The sequence below is a fragment of the Pongo abelii genome, chromosome 22 (assembly GCF_028885655.2).
Source record: "Pongo abelii isolate AG06213 chromosome 22, NHGRI_mPonAbe1-v2.0_pri, whole genome shotgun sequence".
NCBI classification, from domain to species: domain Eukaryota; kingdom Metazoa; phylum Chordata; class Mammalia; order Primates; family Hominidae; genus Pongo; species Pongo abelii.
Genome location: NC_072007.2, coordinates 48778479 through 48791842, shown reverse-complemented (window position 1 = coordinate 48791842; position 13364 = coordinate 48778479). Strand labels below are relative to the sequence as shown.

Genomic DNA, 13364 nt, shown 5'->3' with positions numbered 1-13364 from the left:
TTTCTTTTTTCTTTTTTTTTTTGGTATTTTTGTATTGTCTCGATCTCCTGAACTCATGACCCACCCACCTTGGCCTCTCAAAGTGCTGGGATTACAGGGGTGAGCCACCATGCCCCAACCAAGATTTTTTTTTTTAAGCATGATCATGATCATAAAATTCTTGTTCCACTTAGTTGTTCCATTTGTTTTTCATAATTATCAAATAATTATTCAAGCATATAAGACTTGAAAACATTGAAGATGGATTTGATAATCCAATTCTCTGGAGGTCTAGTTCTGGCCATCTTCCTAATTTTTGAAAACCATGAAAGGACCATGGATGCCTTTGCTTACTCCAGATGTGAAATTCAGCTGACCATTCTTAAAGATTTTCTCAGTTTCAAAACTTTACCACTCCCAAATTTTCGAAAGAGTTGAAGTATGATGGATTCTCTGTATTAACAATATAATATTTTTATGAGCTATAAGGATCACGAATTAGAATCAATTTTGGGCCCTTATTTTCTAATACTTTGGTTGAGAAATATGCATCTTGCAAAGTATTCATCTGTTATAGAAAGGCATCAGGATTCCTGAAATACTTTGCTGAAAATGTCAGTATGCATTCAACTTTGTTAGTTTTCTTTTTTAGTGTTCTAATGTAAGTATTTTGGATCCTTTTTTGTACTCTAGTTACTTGAAAATAGATGCATATTTTAGAGTTATAATATGAAATATAACCTGGTGGGACCTCCCTTCATTTCTGGAACTGTTATCCCATGACCAAAATCCAAAGGAATGGTCCTCATGTGTTATTGGTATATTCTGTATTGAAATGAAATAATCAACACTGTAGTACTAACACAGTAGTACCTTTTGTTTGGGGGTAACTTGCTTAGAATTATGTGTTTCTCAAAAGTTATTTAAAAATGAGCTTGGTAGCCTGCCATTTGCCTGATGGGAATATCCCAACTTTCCTGGAGCTACAGAAAAAAAACACCCCACACATTGGCAAACACCAATCTAAAGTTCAGGTCTTTTTATAGTAACATAGAAGCAGGCATATGAAATGATTATGCCACATATCTGCCAGATTTTGACGTTTAAAATATTCTCTGTTATAAAGCCACTGAAACAGATCCCAAGCCTTGTGGCTGGCCAGAGTTTCTGCAATAACAATCTATACATGCTAACTAAGGCAGCTGCCTACCCTGGCCGGCAGGTAGGCAGGCAGGTAAGTAGGTAGGTGAGATCTCCTAGCTATAAAGAGGAGGAGCCAGGCTGCAGGGAAGGAAAGATATGTCAGTCAAGGCCAGGAAGTCTCTCCCAGAGCTGGAGTTAAAGAACTCATGTGGTCCTGGTTAGCAGCCTGTGTTCAGCACTCTTTTTCTGGTTTTAATCCTACTGGGCTAGATCCTCTCTCCCCTTTGAAGTCACAGGGCTGCCAGGCAGGGAGGGTCCTATGGAGCAGCGTGTGTCCATTCAAGCTTTAACCGAAGGGATGATGAAACCTGCCAACAGCCAAATCAAGTGGGAGGACAAAGATGTGGCAGGGCTGTGCCTTGGTTTGCTTCTGAAGAACAGCACTTAACTTTAGTGACCGCTCTTGTGGGAGTGAGTCTGTGAAAACCCCTCAGCTTCTTCCTACTCACGAAATGTGTGTGTGAGAGAGATTTTCTTTATTCATTTGTTTCCTTTTCCTGAGCTGTACTTCATCCTAGGTGTTCAGCAGCCTTTATTGAGTGACAATCAACAAAGTCTTTGGGGCATAGTTTCGGTTGCTCTGTCTTTTCAAAATGTGGACTGTATTTCACCCCTTTTGAAATGTTTATCCTGAAGCTTCCTTATTTTCAGAATTTTTCCCTTCTAATGAACAAAAGCAACTGAGGGGTTGCTTTCAATATTCTGAATTATATTCCCTTTCTCATTTTTGTGCAGTATTAACTGTGAGAAGAATTTTAAGATGCAAAAAAAGGAGGCATGCCTCCCCTATCTCTAGCATTTCTAAGGGTTTTTTCCTTCCTAAATCGATCTCAATTAACTTTGATTTCTTTCTTTAGAAAACCATGTGCTGAAATAATGCTTTGCCAGATGTGAGAATGTATTCCTTCCCCTACAAACACACACTTAAGCTTCATTTTAGTTCTAATATTTTGGTCTTTTTTATTATTCAAACTTACACTACATTTTTATGGCTATTGGCTTCGTTTGCAGAAGTATCTTACTTTATCTTGGAGAGATACTAATACTTTAAAGTTATTGCTTGTTTGTTGTTGTTGCAGCCGTTTCCTTTTTAGTTTGTAATTTTAAATTTAGCCTGTTTCTTATATATATAACCTGTTTTCGCCAATTTCTGATATAAATCACACATTTGTTCATGTTTCTCATCATGGGTGAGCCAAAGCTAACATTACATCGTGTGTTATTCCCCTGCGAACCTTGGTGGAGGCTCAGGCCCAGGAAGGAGAGAGGCGCAGCCATCAGCTCTGTTTCCTGTTCCGAGCCTGTAAAACACACTACCCAGTGCCACCATGGGAAAGGAGTATCTGTTTTGCAAAAATTTTTTAAGAAAGTCTAATTTTTGTCTTAATTAGCATGACTACACTAAGTCTATGGTGCTGATTTTACTTCGAAACCCATGTCTGTGTGTTTAGACTCCTTGTTTTGGCCACTCAATTGTGACTGGAAGAGAAAGCCATGAATTTCAGGTTCCCTAACATCTAGGACACCGTTTCTGTACTGTCAACTTCTGTGTCACTGCCTCGTGTTATTTTTGATTGTTGATGAGTTTGATTTTGCTGTCTATTCAAGATGATTTTTTTCCCTTGTGCCTGATTCTGGTTCTCTGTCTGGCATAACTGACTCTTCGGTACATTTTGCATTACTGTTTGAACACCAGGCTTAGTTTTTCCCAGGGTGTCACAGGGCTGTAATTTTACAGATTCTTATGGAGTCCAGGATGGGGGCTTTTGCTTTAGCACAGACACCTGACCACCACTTTGAGAGACAGAGGTTCAAGTTTGTTTTGATTCTTCCTCCTTGCTGATTCTCAGTGCAGTGTGTCTGGCAAAGAAGTTTGTGCACTTGGGAAGCTAAGGAAAAAACTTGGTCCTGGGGCAGGTGGAGGATCGAGCGACAGAGTAGATGTGGGGTTGGGGGCGATTGTTTCCTAAAGATTCTGATCCTTCTGGGTGGGGAGGGAGCTCTCCATCTCGAAGGGCTGCTTCTAGGGTGCGATTACTGATGGGAAGCACCCTTATTTATGTAAAGGTCATCTCAAAGAAGGGGGAGGGGGTGCTAATCTAAACACGTCCCAAATGAAAAAAATGTCACAAAGGGCATCATAGGGCTGTGGGGGCAAGGAGAAGGCAGATGGTAATACACAAGTCGTTCCCGTCACTAATCCCCTCGTTGATCATGGCCAGCTCATTCAAGATTAGCTCTAGACCTTTTTGGGTCTCAGATTTCTCATTTGGAGATGACAAGTTTGGACTGGAAGGGTCTGCACAGCCCACACTACCCTGCTTCCCCTGCTCTGGCTCCAAAGTTCTTTTCTTTTTTTTTTTTTTTAATAAAAATGTGTGGCCCAACTAGCCTTTGCTTCTCACTAGTCGATGTCAATACTGAGGATGCCAAAGGACTAATATAAAAATGAGCATTCATGTGGATTTTTTGTTTGTCTGTTATAAGAACCAAAATTGGATTGTATCACAGCAGCTCTGTGTCATTGCAGCACAAGGCATCATTTAAGTAGTTGAAATTTCCCAAACTTGCCGTTGCTCATTGGCTGTAGAATATAAACATACCCATTGGCTAACCACTTGTTTGACTTAAAACCACGAAAAATGATTGATCCAACAATGACAAATTGCTATTTCTTCTCACCAAATCATGCAAAAGAGCAAAGATATTAATCGAAAGTAAGGGGAAAAAAGAGCTTGTCAGTGATCCAGATATTTCAAACATCCTGCTGTTTGGAAGCATCTGGATACTTCACAGCTTTTTTTTTGGTTCATTTATCATCCAGATGCTTACCATCATGGAAGCACCACTTGAAACTGTACTTCAGCTAATAACTTTGAGTGGAAACGTTTGTATCTTTGGTTGGTTGCCCTTTGGTGCTCCACTGATCCCTCTGTCTTCCTCTAAGTCCCTCTTCTGCAAAATCCCCAGGAATGTGGCAATTTTGCCAGATGCTTAGGTGTTGGCCTTCAGATTTCTTTTTTTTAATCTTCGTGACCGCTCTGTACCCTGTCTGCTTGAATTATAGATTGCATTTGTCAAATAGTGACACATGCAATTGGGTGTCTTCTAAGACCTTTGAAATTCAACTTCCTTAAGTTGAGATTAAAGTGGATATTCTGCTGCCCTGCCACAGTCAAGCCTGGGATGCTTCGAGACCTGCATAAAAGCTTTTCTAGGCTGGCATTTCTAACTCTTACTGTCCGGAGGAAAGAAAAACAAGCTACTTTTTTCTTCTGAAAGGTAGAAATGGAGACCATAAAAACTATCTAAAATGTGGTCCCAGTTAGAAAGGACTCTCAAATCAACAACTTTTTGAAACATGACTGTCTGTTGGAGTGTCTTGAATTATGTGTTTCTTTGGGCATTCAGGAAGCCTTATCAGTTGTGAGCGAGGACCAGTCATTGTTTGAGTGTGCCTACGGAACGCCACACCTGGCTAAGACGGAGATGACCGCGTCCTCCTCCAGCGACTATGGACAGACTTCCAAGATGAGCCCACGCGTCCCTCAGCAGGATTGGCTGTCTCAACCCCCAGCCAGGGTCACCATCAAAATGGAATGTAACCCTAGCCAGGTGAACGGCTCAAGGTAAGGAGACTTCTGCCCCTTTCTCTCCCCGACTTCCCATTTTCCTATCCTTTAGAAAGGCAAAGTGGAAGTCAGTCATGCTTCTCCAAAGATTGACTTAGAAAGCAAGGCCACTGTGCCTATAGTCCCAGCTACTCGGGAGCCTGAGGCAGGAGAATCGCTTGAATCCAGGAGGCAGAGGTTGCAGTGAGCCGGGATCATGCCACGGCACTCCAGCCTGGGCGACAGAGCAAGACTCTGGCTAACAAAAAAAAAAGAAACAAGAAAGAAAGAAAGGCCATTGAACGGTGATGTTGGGCAGCGCTAGGAAAATGTGTTCTCCAGTGGTTTGTGTGGAGGATGGAGTTTGTAAAATCAGTAGTATATTTACCAAGAACTCTCTTTGAAGATGTGTTCAATTCTATTTCCCAGGCACGAGGGCTCTGTGGGAGGGGAGCCTTGCCCACATATGGCAGAATTCATCTGAGGTTTGATTGCCTGGAAAATAATGCCGTCTTATGTTTTCACAAAGGGAGAGTGTCAGCTAGTGGCCAGGCGGTGCGGCGTATGTCCAAGCCATTTGAATTTGCTAGTGGATCTCCATTGTCTGCCCTCCACCCTCACCCCACCCTCTGATCCCTGTGGTCCTCTTCTCTTAATTCCTACTGTTTTTTTTTTCTCCTTTTAGCTTACACGTAAAGCCCTCTCCGGTGTCTCCCATAATTATTAGCTTCCCTGAGTTTGTCATGTTACGAGTGTCACGTAAAATGTGTTACCAAGTGCAGAACTGTCCCTGGCCCTCAAAAAGCATTGAATTATGTGTAGTTTTGAAAAGTAAAATTAATTTCAATTATGACCTAATACCCCATATATATTCAGGAAAAGGAATATCAAATCTTAGGATAAAGAACAGATTATTTCTTTGAAATGTTGCATAATCTACCATCCGGTCATAAGAAGAGCTCACATTTTCAGATACTTTACTGTGTACAAAGCCCTTTTATATCCAGTAGCCCCTCAGTCCTCCAAGCAGCCCCTCATGAAGTATACTTGACCCCATTTGATGGATGAAGAAACCTGTGATCAGGCATTTCCAAGCTGACCCCAAATCACCACTTAAATGGAATCAGAATTTGGATTTAAACCAGGAGTGTTTGACTCCACACCCTGAGCATTTTCCACTCTGTTGAAGCTGTAATGGGGCCTTTTTGTTACATATATGTTTTAACACTAAAAAGGTTTATTATAAGTGTCATAGTTTATAAGTCTGGAAACGGTTGCGTCAATTCCTAGTGTGGTGTTAATGAAGGTGCCAAGTCACAGTGTCCTAGAGGGAATGTCAACGGCAAGGCTGGACGTGCCAGATGGGGAGATGGGAGGTGCCAGAACACTCCTCCACTCCGAGAAGTCAGTTCGCGTCTGTGCATCTAGCTTCTTGAAAGGGCACTGGCTCTGATGCTAAATATTGCCACTGCACTGGTCCTTTAAGTGGAACTCGAGGCAGGCCCATCTTGCATCTCATCAAGAGATTCATTGCTGGAGTTACAGAAGGACCTGGGTAGAAAATGCAATGATGGGTCCAGGACACCAAAGTTGTGGGAAATTAATGATTACATGTAAATATTTTTTACCCATAAATCCTATACATTTGATACAATGTTTCTGTTGATCATTAACTGTATATATTTCTGAAACACAGAAGAATGCAGGGTAATCATGTTCTAAAGAATGCAGCAGTGTTTATGCAGAAGATCAGTTGGTGGAACACAGCCTGGAAACGCTGAATGAATTCTGTTTTGGGTGGGATCATGTGATCCCATATATGCCAGCGTGATCACAGCGGAGACACTAAGACCGGGACACATTTCTAAAGCTTTTCTTCTGCAGAGGCTAATTTCTACCTATGAGCAATTCACCTGCAGGGAGGAGGGGGATGTTGGAAAGCGGGGAGAGAGAAAGGAAACATCTCAGACAAAGGGGCACTGAGATGATTTCCGATGGACAACAGGCAGAGTGAGCCATGTCCTGGCCCTTGTTTGGGAGTCTGGCCTGGGGCCAGTCTGGATTCAGCAAGCCTTCAAAGGGAGACTGAGTGAGGAGGCGAGAACAGTGCTCCAGAAATGAAAGTTTCTGTTGTTCTCACTGTGTTACTCCAGAATTTAAAATAAAATAAGCATTCTGGCTGGGCGCGGTGGCTCACGCCTGTAATCCCAGCACTTTGGGAGGCCGAGGCAGGTGGATCACGAGGTCAAGAGATCGAGACCATCCTGGCTAACATGGTGAAACCCTGTCTCTACTAAAAATACAAAAAATTAGCCGGGCGTGGTGGTGGGCACTTGTAGTCCCAGCTACTCGGGAGGCTGAGGCAGGAGAATGGCGTGAACCCGGGAGGCTGAGCTTGCAGTGAGCCGAGATTGCGCCACTGCACTCCAGCCTGGGCGACAGAGCGAGACTCCGTCTCAAAAAAATAAAAATAAAAAATAAAAAAATAAGCATTCTGTTTGTGGGAGAAGTGCGAACACTGTTTTCCTTAGCATGAGCCCGTGATGCCCCTTGGTAGCTGATGTCTCTTCTCCCTCCTGGCCAGGCATGGGGAAGATTTTCCAGCTTATGTTGTGACCCCAGAGGTGCAGGTTGGGAGTTTGGGGCAAGCCTGAGCCCCAGGCAAGGGGCTTCACTCTATAAGAAAGAAAGACACCATAAGAAATGGTGTCCATAGGAAAGACACCAGGGCAGTTCCGCCCCAGGGCCCTCCGCGCAGCAGACTGGGGAAAGCTCTTGGGTGGTTATTCTGTCAGGCAAGTGAAAGGCTGGTGCTGCGCTGAGAGTCTCTTTCTGGGAAACATCTTTTTCAGCGGAACTGGACATTTTCTTTCTTTTTTATTTTTCTTTTAGATGGAGTTTTGCTCTTTCTTACCCAGGCTGGAGGGAAGTGGCACGATCTCAGCTCACTGCAACCTCCACCCCCCGGGTTCAAGCGACTCCCCTGCCTCAGCCTCCTGAGTAGCTGGGATTACAGACATCCGCCACCACGCCCGGCTAAATTTTGTATTTGTAGTAGAGACAGGGTTTCACCATGTTGGCCAGGCTGGTCTCGAACTCGATCCACCCACCTTGGCCTCTCAGATTGCTGGGATTACAGGTGTTAGCCACCGCCCCGGCCTTGACATTTTCTTTCAAGGAAACAATGGGAACTTTAAGAGCTTCCTCTCCCAGGGCTCACAGAATTCTAACATTGCCCAGATTGCTCCCGTCATAAACTTTCAATGCTGTTCCAGCTCTTAAAGCATCGGTGATGTGTTTTGGTGGGTGGATACTTAGTGAAGACCATCATGTCATCCTCTTCATCCTCCGGGTCCTCCGGTAGATTCGGTGATGTCGGTTTGGCAGGTGCTGTTCATGAAGAGAACAAGGTGGACCTCATCTGCCTTCAATCCAGGCCTATGTGCCTCCTTTGAGGAAAAGGGCAGCTGGGTTGTAATAGGCAGGGGAGGAACACTGGCTTCAGAGGCTGCCTCCGCTTTGAAGCATCTAGAAATGTACAGATGTCAACCAGTCACCAAGTGTCATCGTCCCCTACCCCCAAGGATGTTCCAGGGGGAGGGAGAGGAGTGGCTGACACTAATACCCTTTGTAGAAGAGAAAGATACAGAGCTCATGCCCGTCTTCCCCAGAGCTCAGTGTGTCTCCTGGCATTGTGTCTGGGTGCTGGCCTGGTGCATCAGTTGGGATTCTCTAGAGAAATAGAACCTATAGGATATTTTTATATTTTAAGATATTTATTTGAAGGAATTGACTAATGCAATTGTGGGAGTGGGCAGGTCTGAGATCTGCAGGGGAGGCTGGCAGGCTGGAAACGAGGCAGAATTTCTGTGTTACAGTCTTGAGGCAGAATTTCTTCTTCTCTGGAAACCGCAGGCTTTTTTCTTAAGGCCTTCAACTGACTAGATGAGGCCCACTCACATTATCCAACATCATCTCCTTTAGTCAAGTTCAATTGACTGAGCTACCTGTGCAAAATGCCTTCCCAGTACCACCTCAGTTAGCATTTGATTAAGTCACTGGGTGCTACAGCCTGGCCAAGCTGACACAGGAAACTGACCCCCACACCTGACTTCCAGGGATGCTGCACTGATCAGTGACTGGTGACCCATTGTACTTTTTAGATCTCCAAACCAGTGTGCTCTGGGGGGCCAGTTCACTGCTGCTGCTGGAGCTCAGCCTGACTGGACAGCGGGTGGTAAAGGGGGTGGCGTGTCAGGTCAGAGGTTCACTAGGGGGCTGCTCAAGCTCAGTGATCTGAAAGAGTTGAAACGTAAGTGGTGAGTCAGTGTTCTGCTATTAAGAATCCAACGGGCTTCCTGAAGGGGAATGGGGGAAAAGAAAGCTGAACAGTTATCAGTGGAGCTAAGACTCATCTCAGCCAGAGGTTGGAGGCAGCCTTGGGGCAGACAAAGGACTGCCTGGGATCCAATCCGCAGGCTTTGCTGACTCACTGTGGGCCTTTTTTTTTTTTTTTTTTTTTTTTTTTTTTTTTTTGAGACAGTTTTGCTCTTGTCACCCAGGCTGGAATGCAATGGCACGATCTTGGCTCACTGCAACCTCTGCCTCCCGAGTTCAAGCGATTCTCCTGCCTCAGCCTCCCGAGTGGCTAGTTTTCATATTTTTAGCAGAGATGGGGCTTCACCATGTTGTGCAGGCTGGTCTCGAACTCCTTACCTCAGGTGATCCACCCACCTCAGCCTCCCAAAGTGCTGGGATTACAAGCGTGAGCCACCATTCCCAGCCTCACTATGGGCTCTTTACGAATGTCAGGTGCAGCTCCATAAAAGGGAACATGGGCGTGATTCACTCTGCTTTATTTTGGACACCGTGAACCAGCACCGGGCTGTGTCAGCCCAGCTCGAGGGGCCAGGGCAGAGGCAGGGTTCATGGAGACGCAGATTCTGCCACGGAGGGCCTCACAGCAGAGATGCTGTGGAGCTGTGTGTGGCTGCCCGACTCTGGAGGAGCCCCGCCAGGAGTGCAGCTCCTCAACGCTCCACTACCTGCACCTGCATCCTTCCAGACTCGGAAGCCCCAGGCCAGCTGTGCCAGGGAGTTAGCCCATCTCCTGGACCCTAGCCCAATAGCTTCTTCTAAATGTCCCTCCTCTTAGCTTATGCATAATGGGCTTTCCTGTAGTGCACGTGCCACTTGAAGTCAAGTCCAAGGGGAAGTTACATAAGTCAAATATTACTCTTTGGATAGAACTTGTGGGCTGTTACCTTTGTGGCCCCTGACTATCTTGCAGACACCTCCACGGGAGAAGTGCAGTGTCTGCAGCTTAGGTCTTTCCAGAACATGGCCCACCTCCTTCTGCATAGAATACCCAGCTTGGGAATAGTGCCCTCTGTCCATCCCTATCCATCCAGTACCCACGGAGAAAAAGGCCATGTGCTTTGAGAGGAAGGAAGGACTTAGTTCCCAACCGAATAGTGGAATTCTACAAAACCTCAGTCCTAACGTGCTTACAAGCTCCTGAAATGAAATACAAGTGGTGAAATGAGATCTGTTGCCATTATAATAGAGTTTCTGTAAAACATAATAAAAGAAAAACAGGAGAGAAAGGAACCACTGCTTTGCGAGCCAACTGGGACGTCCTTGTGGATTTGGCTTGGCCACTGCCAGATCAAAAGGCAGAATTCTTGCAGACACTAATCTAATTGCACGTTGTGTAGACACAGGACATCATTTTTCAGCTTCGGTGGTCCACAGCCACCCTCTCCCTTTCTTCACTCTAGCTTCACGCACCAGAAAGCCCCAAGTGTTCACACAATGGAGAACTGTCAGTGTGTGGCCAAACTAAAACCAGCTGTTTTCCTGTGCCATCCACACCAAGGGCCCGGCTGGGAGTATCAGCGCCTGCTCAGCCTCTGATGAGCTCCCTACCAATGCCCTGAATTTGCTGTGAGGTCCCCAAAGCTCAAGTCATGATAGACTAGCAGGATAAGCCAAGAGGTAACACCTGCGCACTCATGGTCCACAAGCAAACTGTCTTCCCGTGAGCAGGCTGGCAGGTCTGTGCAGAGCAGGCTGCTTTTCCTCTATCTGAGCATCCCCAGCTCAGGCCAGCCAGATCACAGGCAGCTTACACTAAGTGGCACCTTCCCCTTTCCACAGGCGATGGCGATTTCATGAAGCCCACCTAGAGGCTCACTGCAGGTGGAACTCAGTGAATTTGTGTGCCATGCTGTGAGTTCCCCCTCAGCCCAGTCTGCAGGCCACCTGGAGCCATTGCCATGTTTGATTCTGTTGAGTGAGGGTTCCCTCGGTGTGGTGATTCTCAACGTGTGCTCCGGGACCAGCAGCATCACCTCCACCTGGGAGCTTGTTTGAGACGCAGCTTCTCAGGCCCTGCCCTAGAATCGGAAGAGACCTGGGTGGCAGTCCAGCACGCTGTGTTTGAAGGAGCCCTCTGCGGGATTCCGATGCCTGGTAGTCTGAGAACCACTGCTCTGTTGCACGATCCAAGGAGATGAAAAATGAGAATGCCCAGCAGCTGGGTAAAGGTGACCCACCCAGCAAATGATCTGGGAGAATCTACGTGGAGGTGGGGTTGTTCCCCAGAAGTCCTTGCCTGAGTTGAGAAATACCTCCTTCCCTCCCACCACATTGGCGCTTTGCCCAGGTGGGCCTGTGCAGCGAGAGACGATGCTATCTGGGCCTTGCCTCTCTCTGGGACGGAGATTCATTGCATGCCATGAATAACTCCAGCCTCGGGTCAGATAGCAAGATGCTTTATAGATGTTATTTAAAAAACATGCCATTCGTAATGTGATGGAGGTGAGAAAAAGTAGGGATTACCTGCTGGGTCCGTCTGGGCCTTAGACATACTGTTTATGCGTGGAGTCATTCATTCATTCAATGAGTATTTATTGAGCACCTACTATGTGCAGTGACTTTCCTAGGCTCTTGGGATAGAGTGATAAAATATACAAAAAAGTTTTGCCTCACTAAGTTCACTTTCTAGCAGTGAAGATGGTCATGACATCAGACCACCTATGAAAACACACAGCAGGTTAGATCGTGGTAAATGCTAAGGAGAAAAATAAAGGCGTGAAGCGGATGGCAGCTCTAAAGAAGGTGGCTGGAGAAGATCACAAAAAAGTGATGTTTGAGTAAAGCCAAAAAGGCAATTGAGGGAGAAGGCCCGTGATTAAACAGCAGAAAATATTCCAAGAGGAGGGAATGCTAAATACAAAGGCCCTGAGGTCAGCTTGAGGTGTTTGAGGACAACAAGGAGGCCATCGTGGCTGCTGTTTAGTGTCCAAGAAGAAGAGTAATAGAGGATGAGTTTGGAGAGGCTGTGGGGCCATTGCCAGACTTTGACTTTCACTTTCTGATGAGTTCAGAAATCATTAGGGGACCTTAGGCAAAGGAGGGATATAGTGTTACTTAGATTTTGCAGGGACACTCTGGCTCCTATGTTGAAGTCTTCCTGTGAAAATGTGGGTGTGGGATGGTAGAAGTCTGTGTGAGAGTGGATGAGAGTGGTAGCAAGGGAGGGTGGGAGAGGCAATCGCATCCTGGGTATAGTTGGAAGGTGGAATTAACATGCTTTGCTGATGGGTTGGACATATGGCATGAGGAAAAGAGGAAGCGAGGATGGGCCAAGGCTTGGAGAATGTACCCCAAACAAGGTATGGACAAACCATAACTAGGAATCCTCATGAGCATAGAGGCCCCTTTAAGGGCCCCTTTTAAGCATCACCCCAGACACTGGGGACAGGAACTTCCCTCTAATAAACGCCAGGTAAAACAAGAGGCTCTCGCCTCCTTGCCTGAGCTCAGCGGATCTTAATTCATTAGCCCAGTGGTTCTCAACCATCGTGATGTGGCTCCCAGAGGCATTTGCCAATGCTCATGTTTCTGCTGGTCACAGCTGGGAGGTGTTACTGGTATCTGGTGGGTAGAGGCCGGGGACATCCTGCAGTACACAGGGCAGCACCCCTGCAGCCCCTACCCCAACCTGTTCAAAAAGTGATCTGGCTCCAAGTGGCAATAGTGTTGAAGTTGACAAATGCTGCACGAAACCAACATTTCTTTGGTGTTTAATCTGCATCATGTACTGTGTTAGCTTCCATGGAGATGGATTAAGAATTAAGTGAAGCTGGCCCCGGGTGCGGGTGGCTCACACTTGTAATCCCAGCACTTCGGGAGGCTGAGGTGGGCAAATCGCTTGAGGTCAGGAGTTCGAGACCAGCCTGGCCAACATGGTGAAACCCCATCTCTACAAAAAATACAGCAGTTAGCTGGGCATGGTGGCAGGTGCCTGTAGCCCCAGCTACTCAGGAGGCTGAGACAGGAGAATCACTTGAACTTGGGAGGCAGTGGTTGCAATGAGCTGAGATCACGGCACTGCACTCCAGTGACAGAGCAAGACTCTGTCTCAAAAAAAAAAAAAAAAAAAAGAGAGAGACAGAAAGAAAAAAAGGAACTCAGAGAAACTCATGGTCTACCAAAGGTGAAAAAGATTCTGTGAGATCGTAAGACACATTCAGTACAGAACGATATCCAGGGCCCAGCAATAAC

At 46.0% G+C, this 13364-nt stretch overlaps 1 protein-coding gene across 3 annotated transcripts in view; it reads left to right on the top strand.

Annotated features, from left to right (window-relative positions):
- Positions 1–13364, top strand: part of ERG (ETS transcription factor ERG) — a 284031-nt gene that overhangs the window by 213047 nt on the left and 57620 nt on the right. For all 3 annotated transcript variants that reach the window (XM_024239531.3, XM_054542518.2, XM_002830677.5), the window contains one exon: positions 4594–4811. In XM_024239531.3, the coding sequence (XP_024095299.1) occupies positions 4594–4811 (218 nt within the window). The remainder of the gene's footprint in view (positions 1–4593; positions 4812–13364) is intronic.